The 22,829-nt window shown below is 42.6% G+C and overlaps 1 protein-coding gene and 1 pseudogene across 1 annotated transcript in view; one reads left to right on the top strand and one right to left on the bottom strand.

Moving 5' to 3' along the window:
* DAPK1 (death associated protein kinase 1) overlaps positions 1-22,829 on the bottom strand; it is a 314,806-nt gene that overhangs the window by 149,610 nt on the left and 142,367 nt on the right. Inside the window, 7 exon segments of the mRNA XM_030193688.1 lie at positions 4,078-4,167; positions 5,216-5,261; positions 7,360-7,512; positions 16,327-16,353; positions 16,485-16,533; positions 16,863-16,992; positions 18,394-18,532. Coding sequence (XP_030049548.1) covers positions 4,078-4,167; positions 5,216-5,261; positions 7,360-7,512; positions 16,327-16,353; positions 16,485-16,533; positions 16,863-16,992; positions 18,394-18,532 — 634 coding nt within the window.
* Positions 19,554-20,262, top strand: LOC115463297 (annotated as a pseudogene).

The raw sequence follows: 22,829 nt of genomic DNA, 5'->3' as shown, positions 1-22,829 counted from the left end.
GTATTCCAAGTACGATGCTAAGTGGTCAGAGAGTCTGGGACCTTTTCCAGCTGGAGTATTAGTTGCTGCATTTTCTCATCTTTAAAACTGCTAATTTGATTACGGCTGACAAATGGGAATGTTGGGCTTTATTCTTTTAACACCATCTTTTTATACAGAAACGCAAATCTTCACTCGGGTTTGTCACAAGCTGTTACTCTTATAAAAGGCCATGAATTAGGATGGCTACAGTGGCCTTTAGGACCTAGGAGTCCAAACATATTAACAGGGTTCTGCTTCCTACTGTAAATGGAAGAGAACATCTTGAGATGTGCCAAACAACAGAGATATAAGGAGGATTCTGAAGGAATAAAGACCAAGTCATGAATAGTCTTCTAGGCTAATTTGAGAACGCTCCAACTATAGTGAAGAGGGGGATGGGAATGGCCCCCTTGTGGCTACAAGTCTGAAGTAGAAAGCAGGGAGACCTATGGGATCTTCAGACATGAACACGTCTCTTTGAACATGAGAAACACCTATGAATTGAGATAGCATTACACTTGGTTGATACTGCACAGGCGGTAAATCTTTTCAGTAAGCCTAGACAAACTTGTTTACCTTTGCAGAAACAAAATGTGGCTTCTCTAGTACAGCCAGTGAGACAGCTGAAGGACTAGGCTAACCATGACAAGGACCAGAACAAAGATCACTGGAGGATGAATGGTCAACCACTAAACATAACATCTCTGCACCTGGTCTGTGCAGGCAGTGTGTAGCAACTGATCCACTGGGAAAGCATTTTTCCAATATGCATTGGTATGGAGCACACAGTCTGCTCCTCCATCAGCTTGCTGGTATAGGTGTTTCAGGCTCTATGTTGATCTGGTTTTGGTCTTACTTGCAGGATGGAACCTACCAGGTACATAAGTACATAAGTAGTGCCATACTGGGAAAGACCAAAGGTCCATCTAGCCCAGCATCCTGTCACCGACAGTGGCCAATCCAGGTCAAGGGCACCTGGCACGCTCCCCAAACGTAAAAACATTCCAGACAAGTTATACCTAAAAATGCGGAATTTTTCCAAGTCCATTTAATAGCGGTCTTTGGACTTGTCCTTTAGGAATCTATCTAACCCCTTTTTAAACTCCGTCAAGCTAACCGCCCGTACCACGTTCTCCGGCAACGAATTCCAGAGTCTAATTACACGTTGGGTGAAGAAAAATTTTCTCCGATTCGTTTTAAATTTACCACACTGTAGCTTCAACTCATGCCCTCTAGTCCTAGTATTTTTGGATAGCGTGAACAGTCGCTTCACATCCACCCGATCCATTCCACTCATTATTTTATACACTTCTATCATATCTCCCCTCAGCCGTCTCTTCTCCAAGCTGAAAAGCCCTAGCCTTCTCAGCCTCTCTTCATAGGAAAGTCGTCCCATCCCCACTATCATTTTCGTCGCCCTTCGCTGTACCTTTTCCAATTCTACTATATCTTTTTTGAGATATGGAGACCAGTACTGAACACAATATTCCAGGTGCGGTCGCACCATGGAGCGATACAACGGCATTATAACATCCGCGCACCTGGACTCCATACCCTTCCTAATAACACCCAACATTCTATTCGCTTTCCTAGCCGCAGCAGCACACTGAGCAGAAGGTTTCAGCGTATCATCGACGACGACACCCAGATCCCTTTCTTGATCCGTAACTCCTAACGCGGAACCTTGCAAGACGTAGCTATAATTCGGGTTCCTCTTACCCACATGCATCACTTTGCACTTGTCAACATTGAACTTCATCTGCCACTTGCACGCCCATTCTCCCAGTCTCGCAAGGTCCTCCTGTAATCGTTCACATTCCTCCTGCAACGTGACGACCCTGAATAATTTTGTGTCATCGGCGAATTTAATTACCTCACTAGTGGGGTGCCCGCAGCATTCCCCTCCTGGCACTGTGTTATTTCACATCTTTATGGCTCCTTTGGCAACCCTAATTCAGTCATTAGGGTTGACACCATACATTTATGCAGATGGTATCCAGATATTAGCTTTCTATGATACCTGGGATACACACTCGGATTTATTAAACTCCCATATTTTCGTGCATTTCACAGAGGCTTTGTAAATATAAGTTGCAGTTCAGTATGCAGAAGACAAAAGCATTGTTCTTTTTGAAAGCAGGCCACACTGTGGACTGCGAATCTCTGCTGATTTGTGGGGCCCAGATTCCTATTAGTTCAGAGATTAGGGTGTTCTCCTGGACTCTTGTCTAACATTCCGCTCTCACGTTTTGGCAATCATTTGGGGCAGATTCGTTCTGTGCAGCATCTATTTACCAAAGGGGCATTACAGATTATTATTCATGTTTTGGTTCATTCTAGTTTAGATTATTGTAATTCTCTGTTTTTGGACATTAATCAAAGGGAAATCAAAAGACTTCAGTTGATGTAGAACACTGAAGTAAAGCTTCTTTTAGGGGCACATAAGTTTGATCCCGTGACCCCTTTATTGATGGCAGAACATTGGTTGCCGGTAAGGTTTCATGTTTAAGGTTTTGATGTTAGCATTTAAAATCCATCAGACTGGTCTCCTGTTATTTTGGCCTGTCAAATGGTCTCATGTCCCTTGAATAGCTCTTCAATCAGCCCCACTTGTGCTAGTTGGTAGTGCCTTCCTTCTGCCAAGTGTCCTTTTATTTCACAGTGGGCTTCTATGTTTAGTATGATGGGTCCTCAGCTTCAGAATCAGCTGCTGATTTGAAGTTGGAAACCGCTTTATTGGCCTTTAAGAGAATGCTTAAATCACACTTCTTCCAGGAGGCCTGCCTCCAATTTTTGAGTAGTTTCCCCACCCAGTCAGTAGTGATGTGGTATGGTATGGTTTCCCAGGGTCTGGGACTTTGATGACACATCAGACCTTTGTTTGTGCTTTTCTTTTGTTTCTCTCTTTACTCTTACTGGTTGGCATTTTTCCCGTTTGCACTAATTATGCAATTTTTTAAAAATTTTGTAACTTGCTTTTACGGTTGTCCATAAGCAGTCTATCAAATAAAGTAACCTTGAACCTTGCCTTTCTATGCTGAGGCCAGCATGTCATCTGTACTGAGGAAGACAGAAGGTCAGTGCTACTGTCTGGCTTCAGTTTTTTCAATGGAGTACACAGCACAGGAGAGCTGCTCTTAGGGGTAGCACTCAGCAACGCCTGCATGCTCCAGGGCTTTGAGCAAAACCTTTGGAGGATGCCTTGATATCAACCTGTGTGAGTGTACTAAAGAGGACCGCTTTAGGTCTGTAAGCCTCAGAGGAAGAACCCCGGCACTGCTCCTATGTGGCTGGACTCAAATTCACTACACAGGGAGGTACAGGCAACATCCTTCAAGGAGGTTCTGCTAGTGAGCCAAATCAGTCAACCTTTATGCAGATATCCTCCTCTTGGGCCTGTAGAAGTTTTCCCACATCAGTGGCTGCAGAGGTAGTTCAGGCAGCCCTTCTGGGCCTGCAGAGACATCCTGCCACAATGTTTGCAGTCAGCCAATTATGATCCGACACCAACCAAATCAATCATCTGGAATGGACATCAAACTTCTGGATCTTTCTAGCACAGTTGGGGCAAGGCCAGAACTCTGACTTCATCTAGGACAAAAAAACAAAAAACAAAAAAACCAACACCACCACACACAAACACAGAAAACAAATACTTATTTTTTTTATTATGGGGGGAAAATGAACATGTCGGATACAAACTTTGCTTTTGTGTCTATTCCTGCTCTGATGAACTGAACTGAAGATCCACAAATTCTCAGAACTTTGGAGCTGTGGAAGAGCTTTGCCATCCTTGTGCTGTCAGAAGTCACCCACTTGTGTACCAGACAAACCTGCTTGTGGACAGAAAGGACTATTGACCAATATTCCAGGAACTATTTTGAAATCATTTTTAGGTCAATGAAAAACATTTCTTGTTCATCTCAATAAGGCAATGGAATGACTACATGTTTATTATTTGATATACTGCCCTTAAGTAAAATCATAATGGTGGTTTACAATACATCAAAGTAAAACACAGTCATTTTATATACTGCATCCAATAAAACATCTTACTTTCCACTTTCGGCGTGCAGCAAATTTCTTAAGTTTTTCCATATTTACTGCAGACGCTTTTCTGCTGAGTGCCTGCTGCGTGTCTTTAGGCTAAAATGAAAAGTAAAAAAAAAAAAAAAAGTTTTCCAACAAGCCAAGCAGATCAAAGTTCTCACTTTTATAAGACTTCCAATCACTGTTTAAACTTAGTTTATAACTCAAACTGCATTGATTACTTCAACAGGTACACTTTCAGACTGCATGATCAAAAGCATATTACATTTGTATGCAAAATGTACAAGTTTAGATTAAAAAAACAAGAGGTTCTAGAAAAGGACAAGAACTGCTTAATTTTGTGTCTTCATTCTGCAATATCACCACCAGTCTTAATTCTGGTCACATATTAAATCTTGAATGCTGAAACCAATATTTTGTCTATAGGAAGTAGGAAAAAGCAAGGACAAAGCACTGGGCATACTAATCGACATCCATTAAAGTAAAATAAATGCACGCTAAAGACCTTCAAAGAAATGAAACTGAATTATCAAAAACTTCAAGCTGAGCACTGCAGCACATGGGTTACACTAAATGTGAGACAGCTGCTTATAATCAAATTTTACTTTTTATAAAAAAAACTTCTAAAAGATTACAGACTGTAAGAATAGATATTTACATTCATTTGGGGAGATTTTTTGTAATATTTAATCTTTACTAATCACATTTAATAATTAAGAGTAATATAACAGAATATGAGCTTTACAAGTTAATACTATACCAGACTAGCTGTCACAGGTTAAATATGGATTTAAAACTGCCTAGCAGGTAAGATCTATTTTAGCCTATAAATTTCTCTAAGCATTTTGAAGTGTACTTTCAAAAAAAAAAAAAAAAAATAGTACACCATATATTTAACCTTGCTGTCACATGAAATATTTTATTACTTATAGTACAGTTTATGTAAGGTGAATCCTGAAGATATTTAGGAGCTGGTACAAGTCTCTTGCTGCTCTCCTGCCTCTGTAAAGTCTGTAGATCTGCCAAGAGGTCTACGCAAGGACTCATTGAAAGAGAAATGCAAATATTTCACACAGTATAACACACCACAGTGAGGACTCAAAACACTGGAGGATCTCACAGGGAAGAACAGTGAACCACAGACCTTGATCCATGGGTGCAGCAAACTGTCTTCGATTGTCATTCTCTTCCTGGAATAGAAAAGTACAGGAAAAAAAAAACTGAATGCCAGCTTTGCACATAAGGTCAACAAAAGTTGCAGGTGATATCTTTTCACTGAACCAAATTACATGTCACTAGCTTTTGAGAGCCATTCACAAATACACAAATAAAAAAAAAGTTATCACTTACAACCTGTGTGTCAATCAGGTACAAATTTCACCTGCAATCCCTCTGAGGACAGGAAGTACCTCCAGTACCTGAATGCAACTCACCTTGAGCTACCACTGGAAAAACATGAACTAAATACTAAAATAAATAAAAATTGTCTGCACGCTGAAAAATGGCACATGGTTCAAGGAATTCTTTGCAAATCTTCTACATGCACATGCCTTTCTATCTGCGTTGCCCTGTGCATAAGTGTGTGTTTATATCTGTGTTGTCTCTTTTTCTCTGACCTGGACAGGGGTGGGACAGTCTTAATGGAACAGTTTCAAAAATATTCCACTGGTTTGAAAAGAATAATAAAATTTAACCAAAGTCTGATTATATCTAACCATTCAATATCACTTCTGGACTTCTTTGCTAAACTACTAGCAAATCAAAATCTCAACCTCTACATATATGCAGATGACGTCACGATTTCTATCCCGTTCAGACATGACTTAAAGGAAATCATCAACGAGATCAACCAAAGCCTCCAAATAATGCACTCCTGGGCAGATGCATTCCAGCTGAAACTAAACGCAGAAAAAACACGTCTTGTTCTCACCTCACAACATAACAAAAAAAAACTTCTCCATCATAACCACACCATACTGTTCTCTGCCTGTCTCCCAAAACTTGAAGATTCTAGGAGTCACCATTGATCGAAACCTTACTTTTAACGCCCACGTGAAAAACATGACGAAAAAGATGTTCTACTCCATGTGGAAACTCAAGAGTAAAACCTTTCTTCCCGAGATACGTATTTCGCACCCTGGTACAGTCAATGGTAATAAGTCATATTGATTACTGCAATGCACTGTACGCAGGCTGCAAAGAGGAGAACATCAAGAAACTCCAAACTGCCCAGAATACTGCAGCCAGACTCATATTTGGAAAACCTAAATATGAAAGTGCAAAACCCTTAAGAGAGAAACTCCACTGGCTCCCACTCAAGGAACGTATTACATTTAAGATCTGCACACTGGTACACAAAATCATCCACGCAGATGCCCCAACTTACATGTTAAACCTTGTGGACCTACCTCCCAGAAATGCCACAAAATCATCCCGCAAATTTCTCAACCTGCACTTTCCCAGCTGCAAAGGACTAAAATACAAGCTGATGCATGATACCACCTTCTCGTACATGGGTACAAAGTTGTGGAACGCATTATCTAGAAACCTGAAAAAAATCAACGAAACAACTATCTTTTGCAAATCCCTCAAGACATATCTCTTCAACAAAGCATACAATGAAGACCCAGAACCTTACTAATCCACTGCTGAAAACCTACCATCTACTACACCTAATAAATGCCTTCCTTCTACTCTTTACTTCTTCCCTTAACTAATCTCTATACAACAATAATTGTACCTGACATCCAAGAATAATTTTGTTAACAAAACTATGTAAGTCACTTTGAGCCTGCAAATAGGTGGGAAAAAGATGGGATACAAATGCAATAAATAATAATAATAATAATAATAAATAATAATAATATAGTCTTTATTGAAAGTGACCCGACACGGGCCGTGTTTCGGCGCTAACCAGCGCCTGCCTCAGGGGTCAAGATGAATGTCTTATTCTTAAGTTTCAGACTGATTGTACCAAATGCTTCGTGTCGAGATTCAAAAGAACCATTCTGCAATCAAAGATGAACAGTGCTGAATGCCTCTGGGAAATCACAAAGAGGTTTAGTATCAACGCCAAGTAAAAACATTTAAAAAATTGTCTTTTCACCAGCTTTTTATCTTCATGCCAAATTTGGTCTTATTTCATCAAAATTTCAGAGTCATTTTTCACCCCCCCCCCCCCCCCCCAAGACTTTTTAGGACCCTTATGAATAATTTCTTTCCAGCATTCTCTTGTATTGTAAAAAAAAATAAAATAAAAAAAGGACAAAGAGTGGTGGTTAAACTCACTTTGGATCTTTGACTAGCAGTTTCCTTATAAAATCTTTGGCTAGGTCACTGGTATGACTGAAGAACTCTTCTTCAAACTCATAGTTTACAGCAGACACATTTGCTAATGTTTCCTGCTTGGTTTCACCCAAAAAGGGAGATGCACCACTTAAACTGTTAAAGAAAAACACAAAAAATAAAAGACAATTAATACTTAGCACTAAAATCTCTTCTGAGATACAAATATGGGTTAGGTGCAAGATAGTACAGGGTCCTAAAGAGAGACAACGTTAGAATTTACCAGTTTGTATAAAAAAAAAAAAGCCACTACTGTCTCTGCAGGAGTTACCGGGAGACCCCACACCCACTCAAGCCTTTCTTCATTGCCCATCTTCCCCCCAGCAGCTACAGCTTTAACCTCTTCCCACTGCTACTCAAAAAAACTCAATGCCTAGTCCTCTCGTCTCAATACTCCCCATCTCTCCCGGCAACCCTCAATACCCCAGATGTAATCATCCCCATTTCCAGTAGTTTAAAGATCCTTGGAGTTACGATAGTCATCTATCCTTCGATAACCACGCTAAGCTGATCACAAAAAAAATGTTTAATATGATGTAGATCCTGAAGCGAGTGAAATCCTATCTTCCATTGAACACTTTCCGGAACCTGATTCAATCCACAGTCATCACTCAGGTTGATTATTGCAACAGTGTTTTCCTTGGATGTAAATCCCAAATCCTGAAAAGTCTCCAGACTGCCCAGAATATGGCAGCCAGACTTATATTTGGAAAGTCAAGATTTGAAAGCGCCTCACCCCTTCGAGAAAGGCTTCACTGGCTCCCCATCAAAGAGAGAATATACTTCAAGGTCCACACAATGATCCATAAGATTATATCAGGAGAATCCCCCAGTTATATGAACAACCTGATTGACCTCCCAATTAGAAATAGAACAATGTCATTGTGAACATACCTCAATCTACACCTCCCAAACTGCAAAGGTGTCAAGTACAAAACATACTATGCATCCAGTTTCTCCTTTCTGGGTAGTCAACTTTGGAATGCTCTCCCAAGACCCATCCGAGCTATTAATAACTATTTACCTTTCAGGAAAATGTTAAAGTCCCATTTTTTCAAGCAAGTTTACCCTAATGGACCAGCTTAATTCCACCAGATCACCTACGATACTCCTGCTAAGACGTCGACGCTTACTCTGACCCCAATGTTATACTCAATCCCTCATCTTCTTTCCTCCATCCTTTACCATTTCCCTCCCATTCTTCTTCCCTTTCACCTATCATATCCTTGTCTACCTTCCCTATTCTACTTCATTACGTTCTTTTCACATGTCCTTTGTAATGCCTTTCATAATGTAAGTAGTTATGATCATCACAATTTATAATACTGTTCCTACATTTCCTTGTTTTTACTGTATTCTTTACCATGTAAGATGCTTTCTTTTACTATGTAAGCCGTACTGGACCTGCTCTATGTGGGAAAGAGTGGGGTACAAATGTAATAAAAAAAAAATGCTCCAAGCCAACAGCCACTCATCACCTACCCAGCTACACTAGCAGAAGCCCTGGCTCACATCTCCACCCACAACAGTAGCCTCTGATTCTCCTCTACCCCCCCCCCAACCCCCCCCCCCCAAAACTACCCACCCCAAACTCCCCCCCCCCTCAAGATTATTAAAAAATGTAAGTTTATCCTACCAACAGAACTGCTGGAAAATCGCCTTCTCAGCAACAATGCTTCTTAATGGCTGCTTTTGCGGTTGCTAACACTCCAAGTATTCTCTGATCAAGGTGGCTCCATGTGGGCAGCCTCGCCAGGGTGGATACCCCCAGATATCTCTCTCTGCCTCTCCCCCAGCGTGCAACCACATACTTATAGGTCTCTTTGCCTCCCCCCAGCATACACACGCAACCCCCCAAGCTCTCTTCATCCAGGTGCATACATCCCCCTTACCCCCATAGCGCTCTCTCTCTCTGCCTCCCCCAGCACTCTAACACCCCCACATTGGAGCCAATGTATCAGAATAAATGGGGTTGTTAAGCCCATCACCAGGGTCAGTGCAACCCGGTAAGTATGGTAAAGCATGTCATGGGTGCGCCACAAGCCATGCTTACCACCGGCGGTGGCTCACAGTTACAGCCACAGCCCTTCCCACCTGTTCGCTCTCAGTTCCTGCGACAGCCCCCTTTTTGTTCCTGCCGCCCTGAGTTCAAATCTGTTTTTTATTTTACCTCAGTCAAAGTGGCAGCAGTGAAAAGAAGCAGGCTCGCCTCGAGCCTTCCCTTCCTTCTCAGTGTCCCACTTTCCTCTGATGTAATTTCTTGTTTCACAAGGGCAGGACACTAAGGGAAGGCTCAAGGCAACCCTTCTTTCACTGCTGCTGCTTTGACTTTGAGGTAGAATAAAACAGATTTAAACGCAAGGGGCAGGAACAAAAAGGGGGCTATCGTGGGAGAAGAGGGCAGGCAGGTTTGGGGGGGTTGGGGTTGGAAATGGAACTAGCAGCAGCTGAGTAGGGGGTTAAGGCTGGAACGGGGGCTGAAAAGGTAGGGGCCGTGGCGAATCACTGGACAAAGACAGGAGGAGAGGATAGGGACAAGGAGAACTGCTAGACATGGATGAATGTAGGGGAGACAGAGGAAGGAGATGCACATGGATGGAGGGGAGGGGAAGGGAGAGAGGAGAAATGCTGGACATGGATGAATGGAGGGAAGACAGAGGAAGGAGATGCACATGGATGGAGAAGAGGGGAAGGGAGAGAGAGGAGAAATGCTGGACCTGGATGGAGGGGAGGGGAAGGGAGAGAGAGAGGAGAAATGCTGGACATGGATGGAGGGAAGGGGAAGGGAGAGAGAGGAGAAATGCTGGACATGGATGGAGGGAAGAGAGAGGAGGTGAGATGAACATAGATGGGAGGAGAGAGGAGAAATGCTGGACATGGATGGAGGGGAGGTGGGAGGGATGAAGGAGAGGGAGGGGAGAGGAAGGAGATGCACATGGATGGAGAGGAGGGAAGAGCGAGGAAGGAGATGCATACTGAAGGAGATGAGGGAAAGGGAAGAGAAAAAAAGAAACTGCACATGGATGGAGAAAATAGCAAAAGCTGGATCCACTCTATACCTCCTCTAGTCAAGTCTGCAGAGGACCCAGCTTTTATTTATAAATATAGGGCAAGAAATGAAGGCGGAAAGTAAAGAAATGAATGGACAGGAAGCCCTGGAAACGGGGTTAAGAGAAGCAGAATCAGAGACTGGGACCAACATGATCAGAAAAGCAAAGTCAGCAGACAGCAAATGGTAGAAAAAAAATCATTTTATTTTCATTTTAGTGTTTGGAATATGTCCAATTTGAATTTACATCTGCTGCCTTATTTTGCACTATATAGCAGGAAACATGTTTCTTTCTGTTTTTCTGGTATTGTGCTGCATGCAGAGTCTAGCTTCTTAGGATTTCAGGTTAATTTTTGAAGAATTTGAACAGGAGCTATCTCTGTTCTGCATGTGTGACTGCAAGGCCAAGTGTCTGAATAAGGATCTGTTTGTTAGGTTCTGAGATTTTGATAACATATTGTGTTTCAGATTTGGCAAGACTGTTCTCCTAATTCCTAGTCTGTGTGCTAATTTGGTTTGAGTCATTTTGGAAATACTGGCGCTGTAACAGCTTACAGAAATTATTTATGTTTAAAAAAAAATCACAAGTTATTTTTCTTCTCCTATACTGGTGTAATATCTCTCTATATAAAACGTACCTCCAACGTTCTAATGAAGCCTCCACAAGTTCCAACGCTCTAAATCCATGGTGGTGTAGATCAAAATTCGCCCATGAGTGTTTGCCCCGCCCTCGTGTCAAACGTGATGACGTCGAGGGCGGAGCAATGGCACTCAATCAATCGCATCGCTACGCCCTTGACGTCATTACGTTTGGCGCGAGGGCGGGGCAGACATCGATCTACACCACTGCACAAACGTTTGCACTTTTGGAGGCTTCAAAAAAATGCTAGAGGTGCGTTTTAAATAGAGAGAAGAGCGATGAGGAAAACCGATAGGTGGCTGAAAGGGGGCGGGAGACAGCATAATCGCTTGGGGGGGGGGGGGGGCAGGGGACAGACCAGAATCACTGGGTGGCTGAAGGGAGGGCAAGGGAAACAGCAGAATCGATGGGTGGCTGTAGGTGGGGCAGGGAAGAGAACAGATTCACTGGGTGAGTGGGGGGGGGGGGCAGGAGAGAGAGCAGAAATGCTGGGTGGCTGCAGGGGGGCAGGGGGAGACAGCAGAATCGCACACACTCTCTGCCTCACACACACACTATCTGTCTCACAGACACACTCTCTCTCTCACACACACTCGCATGGTGCTGCAAACCACGCAGGGGGGGGGGGGGAGAGGCAGGGATTCCTGAGACCACAGAGGGAGGGGGGAGGTATCTCTGTCACACACACTCTCTCACACTATGTCTCACATTTACTCTCTCTGTGTCACACAGTCGGTCTCACACACTCGCTCAAATACACTCTCTTAGACTCACAGAGAGTCTGTGTATTGCACACATACTCTCGCACACTCTCTCAGTCAGTGTGTCTCACATACACACTCGCACACACTCTCTCTCTGTCACACACACTCGCACATTCACTCTCTCTCTCACTCACACTCTCTCAAGCAAACACACTCCCAGGAAAACCTTGCTAGTGCCCGTTTCATTTGTCTCTGAAACTGGCCTTATTTACTAGTTTTCAATAATGCCAGTTTATATGCGCCATGGCTGGTAAGGGGGTGTGGCTACTGTAAGGACTGAGCCATAGTGATCCCACCCCTATGATTACCCATGAGTACCAGTACCTTTTTTCCTACAAAAAAGCACAGGGGGGCAGGTGTCTGATAGTGGAGGAGTTTGTGTTGCTCTCAGGGAAGGGAGGGGAGAGAGAAGGTGTTAGACAGGGAGGGGAGGGGTTGGGAGGAGAGACAGAGAGGAAATGCTGGAAGGGTAGGGAGTACTGACTAATAGGATGCAGTGGGGCACCAGAAACCCTAGCACCGTCCCTGCCCATCACAACGTTTTCCCTCCTTTGACAAAGTGAAGATATTTGCTCAATATTGGGAGTGTTCAAGCATCCAAAGAGCTGGCACCTAGACACCCCTCCCCATAGCTCTCTGCCTCCCCCCAACACACACACACAGATCAACACTTTGGCATACACTATCCCTCCCCCCCCCTAGTTGTCTTCCAATGATGACCTCCACCCCACGAACTGAATTCTTAATACTGCTCTCCAGCTTTTTATCTTCTCTACCTGCACAAATCTCCCCCAGCTTTTGCACTTCTGCACACTTACACCAGTTTGTGCTCCCCCTCCCACTCCCTCCAAAACACAAACACCCAGTTCATGCTCCCTCCATCCCCAGCAATGCTAGAGAAACAAAAATGGAAATGCAAGATATCAGAGATGCACATTTCCCAAAGTTGGCATTGTCCACTTGATAAACAAAATAGAATATTTTTTTCTGCCTTTGCAGTCTGAGCATTTAACCTTTCCATTCAATTTAGTCTGATTTTCTCTGTTTTACCTGCCTTTCCATGGTCTCCTATTTAATGTTTCTTCTCTCTCCACAGGGCTGGTCTTAGGCAGGGTGACAAGGGCAGCTGCACAGGGCCTTGCAGCTCTACCCGAACCTACTTTTGACAATGAACTCGATCTAGCAGCCTGTTTAGGGCAGGAAAGAATCCCACTCTTTCCTGTGCACTGCCGCATTCTTCAAAAAGGCTGCCAAGACTTCAAGCAGTGGCCTTGCGAAACATAAGAACATAAGAGTAGCCATACTGGGTCAGACCAATGGTCCATCTAGCCCAGTATCCTATTTTCCAAACAGTGGCCAAGCCGGTCACAAGTACCTGGCAGAAACCCAAATCATGGCAACTTTCCATATTACAAATCCCAGGGCAAGCAGTTGCTTCCTATGTCTGCCATTTTGAAGAATGCTGCAGTGGGCAGGAAAGAATAGGGTTCTTTCCTGCCCTGAAGAGGCCATTAGATCACCAGGGCGCATTAAGGTAGGTTTGGGAAGGGCACCCTGAGGCTCGGTGGGGAGGAGAGGACAGGGCATGGCAAAGCACCCTGAGGCTCAGTGGGGGAGAGGGCAGGGGTCCTCTGAGGCTCGGGGGGGGGGGGGGGGAGCTTCTGAAGTTCTTATTGAAGTTCCACTCCAGCACATTGAAACCTGTCCAGCCACGTATCAGGGCACAGATCATAGAAGTCTGACTTGCATTGGCATTGCTTCCCATTTACTGGTGTTGACATCTAATCATCACTAAGCTTCTATGGATCCATTCCTTCTAAACAATTTTTGTGTTCCTATCTGTCCTGTCGAGCATATCTCCTCTTTGTCGTCCCCCCCCATGTTCAGCATCTACCCGCTTAGTGTCCCTATCCTCTCCTTATAGTCAGCATTGCCCCTTTGTGTTCGTCTCTTTCTCCCCGTGATCAACAATGCTCCTCTATGTTCCTATCTCACACCCTTTTCCAGCACTGTCCTGTATCCATGTCTCTATTCTTACTCCATACCCAGCATCTCATCTGTGCCCTGTCCCACCACTCTCATCCCTTCCTCTTGCACCCCTGGTCCACAGTATCTTTCCCTCTCTCTCCTTTGCCATCCCCTGGTACTCTGGCATAACCCTCTCTTTAGGTCCAGCATCTCTCCTCCTCTGTTCCACCCCCCAACTCCTAATCCAGTCTCCATCTCTTCCCCAGTCCAGTCTCTCTCCCCTCTTGTGCGCCCCTTACTGACCGGTCCAGCACATCTCCATCTTCTTCCAACTCCCCATCCCATGGTCCCTCCTGGCCTCTCCTCCTCGATGAGTCCAACACATCGTTCTCCCTCTCCCTAATCCAGAGATTCCCCCCCTCCTTCTTCCCCCTCCAAGCTTACCTTGATCCCCATCGCTGGCAGCCATCAAGACAGGCTGCTCTGGCTAGCGTAGGGGCCTTCCTTCTGCTGGGACCTGCCCATGAGGAAGCACACAGTTATCCCAGAATGGGAAGGCCCCAACACCGTCCAGAGCAACCTATCTCGATGACTGCAGCTGCCATAACTGACAATCAAGACAAGTTCTGGGGGGGGAGAGGGGCGGTGGATTTGGGAGGCTGAAGAGAAATGGCAGCTGGACCTAGCAGGGGAGAGAGAAGTATTGTGGGTGGGACAAAAACGTAGGGACCAGGTCTGTTTTAGGCACCATGGTGACCTGGCACCTGGGGTTTGTTGAGCCTTGTATTAATATACAGATAAAATCTAAAAGGTACTGCGTGTATCTCAAGTCACTATACAAACATATGCCATTTTAGCCCTGCATAATCAGACAAGAAAAGCACAAGCAAGGCAACATTTTCTGTTTTTTTTTTTTTTTAGAATGGATATACTTTTGAAAGGAGATTCAATCTTGGGACAAAGGCTTTTCACAAGACTTCAAATAAATGTTTGAACATAGCTGGGCAGCTCTGGAACACTGCCCAGTCTCCTAAACAAGGCCTTCCTTCAATAGTCATGTCATTACAAAGTGACAACCCACACGCCCACTAACACCCCCTTTTGGCAGCGCACAGAGAGAATGAGATACATTCCTAGCCAGAAAACAAGAAATAGACATGTTCAAGGGATCTCCCTTGCTAAAATTTATGAGCAGCACTAAAGGGGAAAGTCTATAAAGGTCACCCAAATTTGGGCACCAAAATGTAGGGTGCTGTTTTGATAGAATTTTCATGATGCATTAGTGAAATGTACTACTGAAGAGTTACAGTATGTTACCTGCTATTGTACTGTGGAATTTTGTTTGTTAAAATAAAAAACAAATAAAAAAAAATGTAGGGTGCCGAGCACACTCTATAATGGCACCTGGGGTGGGGGGGGGGGGGGGGGTCCAGATTCTGTCTGCACTTGCATGGCAACATTTATGCGCCAACACTTAATCCCTGTACAAAGCAGGCATCAAATATAAGTACATATATAGAATACTATGAGTTACATGCGTTAACTGTGAGACCACTCATGTTTATACCCCTCTTGTAGTTGCACATTAAAATCTGCAGAATACTGCTTAGCACCCAATATTCACACATGCAAGTATTAGCATGCTACAGTATTAGCACATAAATGGCACTTCTTTTAGATGATAAAAACTACAGAAAGAGATGGCAAGGGTAGAAGAGTTGGCAAGGGCTCTTTGTAAGAAACTTAAATATATTAAAATGCAAATGAGAGCTCCCTAAAATGCTGTGATTTTGGCCTCTTGTGTTTTCTCCCGAATTGCCCCCATCTGACAAAAAAAAAGTTTTCCCATTAAAAATAAAATAAAATATGGAGCCCTTCCCTCTAGAATCCATTTGCAGAGAGGACTACGCATGCAGAGAAGCTCAAGAATTGTTCTCAGATCAGTTTTCACAAGAAAGATGGGCAATTATCTTTTCCCCTGCCAGTTCCACAGCAAAGTTTCTGGCTCAAGTTTGCTAAGCAGCTCATTTGTATTGATAGCAAACATGCACCAGAAAAAGACCACTAACCTGTAGACAACTTCATGGGTTAGCACATTGACCCCTTAGATTCTAAGCCCTCTGAGACAGTGACACATGGCCTACAGGTGAAATGCAACTCATCCCATCCTCAGGGTTGGAAAGATAAGTTGAGTTGAGCCAAAATGGTAGTAGCACAGAAAATGCTGTTTACAAAAACAAAAACACACTATTTTTTTGAGACATAAGAGTTATAAGGTAGAGTTTCTTCGAAGGAGGAATGCTGGAAACTAGTGTTCAAATTCTGCTTCTCTCTCTGACATTCCTTAGGAACACATGCAAGTCACTACATCTATCACTGTCTCAGATGAATTTATTTGAAGCAGGGAGTTGTTAGCCAAAGACAGTTTACAGCATTTTATCATTGCAAAGGCAGTCTAAAAATACAAAAAAAAAATGTACTACACTTACAGGATGTAAGTTATCACTCCAATGCTCCTGTAGAAAAACAAAGAAAAATATGGCACAACCATAATTAGAGTACTGAAAAAGGTGTGAACTAAATCCAAATAAATTGGTGAAAGAAGCAACAGGGTTGACATTGGGATAGTGAAAACTGGCTAACTCACCACATATCAGCATCAAGACCAAGGGGCTCATAGTTCACTATCTCTGGCGCTAAGAAAGAGAAAACAATACTAGGCTTAAAAAAAAAAAAAAAAACAGATGAAAAGGCAGGTACACTTGATCTGTTAATCCTTCTTTATCCTTAAGGAATATGGCTACTACTTCATTACAACAGTCCTAAATACTGGTTTAAAACTCAAACTGTTTGTGCATAATTTTTGCAATACCTAAGCAGCAATTAAGAGCCCCCAGTACTTTCACTCCCCACTGTGCCTGAACGCTCTCTGCCACATGCAGTTACTGTGCAGGGGAACTGGGTTTCACAGCTGATGCAGAATACATTTCAGACTAAACATACACCAAACAGAAGTTGCACTAACCAACAAATTCCGGGGTCCCAAAGATGTTTTTAAACTCATTTTCGGAGTCAATTTTATGAGCCAAGCCAAAGTCAATTATCTTAATCCGAGGCTTTGGTGAATTCCTGTTAAGCAGCATTATGTTCTCAGGCTGAGAGAGAAAGGAAAAAAAAATAACATGCATAAGAAATGAAAAAATGGTACCACGGGCAAGGGCCAGTCAGTTCTAAAAGACACAGTGTTAATGAGCTATATAGTCCTCTTTATAATAAGTTTGTCACATTCCACTTATTTTTGTTTTTACATAAAAGCCTATACCAAAAAATGAAAAGGACTTCAGTTTAATTAGGGCCCATTTTGCCACCAGACTGAGCAGCAACATTTTAGTCTGAAGTCTAAAAGTAGTACTACTTTCAAGGATTTTGCACCATGCACGTGTACGTAATACTCAGAAATGTTATGTGATAAACAGCATCTATGTATCAGCCTGTACAGAGCAGGAGAGTATTATTTTTTTGTGGTTTTATAAAAATAATGGCCAAATTGGTTGTAGCCAATGCTGGACTAACTTGATAAATGTTTAACTAACCTGATGAAACGAGTACACCTCAGAAGCTAGTCACAAACTGAACCGGAAGCTCAGTCAGGTATCACATGAGAACGGTCTCCTGACTTTGATTTCTACGTGACAACATGGTGATCACGTAAATTCCTATGTCTGAATAGCATTACTACTCAAAAGGAAGGTTGATAAAAATTAAGCAAGCAGCTGCTCACATACACACATTTTATATTTTTACTGGTAACTCCATTGCCATAAAAAGTCTGAAACAGCAACACTCCATAAACTTTACAACCATGCTAAAAGGTCAGACATTTCTAAGTACTTCTGCAGACAGCCCATGACTATGTATGTGCAAAATGTCCTAAGTCTGGGAAACTGAGGTGATCTCCCTAGTAATTTAACAGTCATCAACAGACAGGACCTCTTCACCCACCCAGTTGTTTAGTTGCCCTTATCTACTGTATCATAGCACATCATATGCTACTTCTAGTCATCACCCACCCTGCCAATCACACTCTGTGTATGACCCAACCTCATCAGCTCTGCTGGTGGGTTATTCTATGCATTTACTTTATAAGAACCGTTCCCACATCTCAGAATCTGTCTCCTTTCCAAAAGGGGTAACCGAGGCCCAGCACAACATGAAATGTGTGATCCCACCGCAAACAACCATGCAAGCCAAAGCCAGCAGTACAGACAGCATTACAATATTTCTGATAAACACAGAATCCTATATACCATTTTGGCATGGTAGCCTGGTGTAGGGTGGAGATGGCAGAGGGTTTGGTTCAGAGAAAATAGGTCTAAAGAAAGATTAGTGTTACCCTGTACTCAGATCCATGAACTTCTAATGAAGTTCCACAATACCACCACAGCCTCAGCCTTTTGACAACCAGCTAACAAAACGTAACAGTTCCATTGCAAAACAAGTAAGGTTCATGCAGGCCTTCTTACTCCCCAGCCCTTACCTTCAATGTCTTTACATACCTTGAGATCAAAGTGTGCAATGTGCAAGGAATGAAGATACCGCACACCATTAAGGATTTGTTTCAGAAACTCTGTGGCCTCCTCTTCTGACAGAGACTCCTTCTCAGCCAAAAAATCAAAGAGCTCCCCACCTGCAACACTGGGAAAAGGAATATGGGTTACAGTCTCGTGCCAATGTTGTTTTGGTACAAGGATTATTTTTTGCTTTTTTGGTTGACAGTGGTGATGGAGAAGGGAGTTCGATAGGGGATCATGATGAAGTGGCTAGAAAGTGCAGTCTGGCAGCTGCAAGTTGCAATTCAAAGCTGGGTGTGCACAATCCAGTGCAACCATGCTTGAAACTGTTGTTGTAGACTAGGTTAAAAGTATATTTTGACTGCCTACAGCAATGGTTCCCAAACCTGTCCAGGGGGCTCCCCAGCCAGTCAGGTTTTCAGAATATCCACAATAAATACTGAGAGAGATTTGCATGCAATGAAGCCAGTGCATGAAAGTCTCTTGTGAATATTCATTGCGGATAGACTGAAAACCTGACTGGCTGGGGAGCTCCCAGGACAGGTTTGAGAACCACTGGCTTACAATATTACTTATGTAACAGAATGGCACTTGTGAGTGCACCAATAAAACCGCTCCCCCCCCACCCTCTCAAAAAAAAAATCGTAAACAAAAAGAGCACAAAGAAAATCTCGTAATGGTCAGAACAGATTAAAAAAAAGAAGAAATTAGCCTTGCAGAAGAAATAAATGTAAACTATTGACAGATCAAGGTCATTTGGGAAAATTACTTTCTAGGATAACAGAAATATATTTTCTATTACAATATATAGGTAACCTTTTTTTTTTTTTTTTTTTACTTAAAGGGAAGGCTATAAATTTAAAAAAAAAAAAAAAAAAAAAGAAAAATAGATTTGATTACCTAAAACACACGTGTGTGCAAATAAGATTAGGCAACTCAAGTCAAATATGTCCCAATGAATCCCTAACTGAACAGAAACTGAAAAAATATCTATATGGTATAAAGTTAAATACTTCATACCATGCAGACCCATGAAAACTTTTCATTGGAATCATGGAACTGGATTAAGCTGCTTTTACATAATAACAGTTTGTAAAGTGCTGCCTTTCTGCTGTTTCTACCACTACTGCTAATGTGCTATAAGGATGAGCTGAGCATTTGGAGCTATGGAGTGAACACTATGCAAAGGGATGTCTGTGCAAGCCTTTCCTCTGTCAGGTTGGAAGCAATTCACCTGTCCTTCATTTTAATGACAAGAGTATCTGTAACATCTCATCCAAAGCAGCACTAGACCCATGAAACTCTTCCCACAGAAATTAGCAGACTTACACTTATAAAGGTGTGGTGTCAGTGAGCTTTCAGAAAGACTGGTGTTTAATAGCATATCCACTGAAAAGTGACCAGTCCTACTTGAAAAACAGAAAATGCTGACACTGAACCTAAAGAAAGGTATCACTATGGACTAATCAGATTAGACAGCACAGGAAAGGAGCAAATGGAAAGCACTGAAAAAAGTCAAAAGTCATATATTATAGCTTAGAGAAAAAAAAATAAGGACGTCATGAAGCACAATCCTTAGAGTACAAAGTGTCATCACGAAGAATTACAGCACATGAAGGAGCATGGAAAACAGTGAAGCCAATACAAAATGTATTTAGCTAGCTGATTTGAGGCACAGTGTGTGTCAGATATAAAAGTTGTGGACCTAGCAACATGGAGACAATAAATCTGAGGAGAAGGTACCAATCAGATCTGTAAGTGTAAGCAAAGTACTTTAATTGCTGGGATCAGAGTGTGTGGCATGCAGTTTACCTAACTGGCCAACTAATGTTTATGGATAAATATCATGGGTGATAGCTTCCTGTTCCATGATTTTAAAGGAACAGACTAGCATACCAGGTTTTTTTTCCATAATGGGAAACAACTGCATCAAGAGCTCTTTCATGCAGTTCTAAACAAGAACTTTACTGTTTCTATTCCAGCTCATTGATCAATTTCTGATGGGAAGGCGCTGCAAGAGGTGTCTGTAGATATAGACATAGTAACATAGTAGATGACGGCAGAAAAAGACCTGCACGGTCCATCCAGTCTGCCCAACAAGATAACTCATATTTGCTGCTTCTTGTGTATACCCTACTTTGATTTGTACCTGTGCTCTTCAGGGCACAGACCGTATAAGTCTGCCCAGCACTATCCCCGCCTCCCAACCACCAGCCCCTCCTCCCAACCACCGGCTCTGGCACAGATCGTACAAGTCTGTCCAGCACTATCCCCGCCTCCTAACCACCAGTCCTGCTTCCCACCACCGGCTCTGCCATAGACCGTATAAGTCTGCCTAGTACTATCCTCGCCTCCCAACCACCAGCCCCGCCTCCCGATCTTGTCTAAGCTCCTGAGGATCCATTCCTTCGGCACAGGATTCCTTTATGCTTATCCCACGCATGTTTGAATTCCGTTACCGTTTTCATTTCCACCACCTCCCGCGGGAGGACATTCCAAGCATCCACTACTCTCTCCGTGAAAAAATACTTCCTGACATTTTTCTTGAGTCTGCCCCCCTTCAATTTCATTTCATGTCCTCTCGTTCTACCATCTTCCCATCTCCGGAAAAGGTTCGTTTGCGGGTTAATACCTTTCAAATATTTGAACGTCTTTATCATATCACCCCTGTTTCTCCTTTCCTCCAGAGTATACATGTTTAGTTCAGCAAGTCTCTCCTCATTCGTCTTGTAACGCAAATCCCATACCATTCTCGTAGCTTTTCTTTGCACCGCTTCAATTCTTTTTACATCCTTAACAGACTGGCCAGAGTTTTTATTAGAAGGCTGCCTGTTGCTGCAGGATACCAGGGAGGTATCCTCAAAAGGTGTACTGAATACAGTTCCTGAGTCTGTACATCAAGCTCCATTTCTGACTGTATTTTAAATCTAGGCTACAAGATCACTTTTTTGAGGATGCTTTTAACTCCTATTCACTTGTTCCATACCCATGTCTGTATTATCATTCCTACCATAAGTAATTCTCTAATCCTGCGTTTTTCAACCAGAATGTTGTGTGCCATGGTCTGGCTCTGCAGCTGTGTCTTGTAGCCGGCTCTCAGTGACGATTTCGCCCAGATTCATTAGCACTTCCCGCTTCATCACCTGTGGGAGTGTGCAAGCCTCTTGGTGACCACCTACATACCCAGGGTCTTACAAGACGTCCAAGTACCACCTCCTCTTCCTCCCTCCAATAAGTCAGTGCAGCCGCACTCTCTCTGCCTGGGCTGATGCAGCAAGACTCACACTGACACATGCATGGGCCAGCAGCATCAGAGATCACCTGATCTACTGGCACCTGCCTGTCGCAACCTCCATGTGCAGCTGGCCTATGCATATGTCATTGTGAGCCTTGTTGCATCAGCCCGAGCAGAGAGCAAGTATGGTGCTCAATTACTGAAGGGAAGACTCAAAGGACTTGCACAGTGGCAGATAACTGTGGTTTTTCACCAAAGCAGCAAACAGTTTGTTTGATGCTATGAGTCTCACATGAGGACTGATAGGGAGGCTGAAAAAAAACATTACCAACCACAGATTTCCCAATCGTTTATTTTTAAAGATCAGGGTGATGGAGGAATCACTTTAAAATGGCTGTTTTTAGTCTTAATATTTTTTATTGATTTTGTAATAAAGAGAAAGCATTAACAACAACAGATGTACTACAATATGATATTTAAATTGAGTAAAAAAAAAAAAAAAAAAAAGAGACACCTTAAAGTATGTAAGCAGTATAAAATTCATGCATGTGACAGATGATGACTAGCAATAATATATATGAAGAAAGAAAGAAAAAGTACAATATACACCTCACTTCACATCATCAAAATAGGATATCAATGGAGCCCATTTTTCTTTATAGAGCATATTGAGATTTTTTTGGCAAAATATGTTTCATTTTTATAGGTTTGAAACAGTAAATTCCACCATTCTTGATAAATAGCTTGTTGCAAAGCTTTCCAGTGTGTAAAGACTACTTTCAAAGCTGGAGTCAACACGGTATTAACAAGCAAACATTCATTGGTCTTTAAAATGGGTCTAAAACATTGATCTTGAAGTATCACATATTTATATACTATTGGACCAGAAAGATGGAATATATCTACTAGGTCGGACCATATGTCCTTCCAAAACTTTTGAATACATGTACAATCAAATGTAATATGCTTAAGAGTACCTTGTTGGGATTGACAAGACCAACATAAGTTGGAAATAGAAGAGTTAATCATATGTGACTTGAGAGGTGTCCATAAGGATCTATGAGTGAAGAAATATAGAGATTGTATTATTGAGGAGGATCTGGAGCATTTAAATAAAGAACTCCATACTTGCTCCCAAGATTTGTCAGTGACAGATTGCTGAATATCCTCTTCCCAGCATTTGCGT

The sequence above is a fragment of the Microcaecilia unicolor genome, chromosome 2, assembly GCF_901765095.1.
Source record: "Microcaecilia unicolor chromosome 2, aMicUni1.1, whole genome shotgun sequence".
NCBI classification, from domain to species: Eukaryota; Metazoa; Chordata; class Amphibia; order Gymnophiona; family Siphonopidae; genus Microcaecilia; species Microcaecilia unicolor.
Note: the sequence above shows the minus strand (reverse complement) of the source record. Positions and strands in the feature narration are given on the sequence as shown.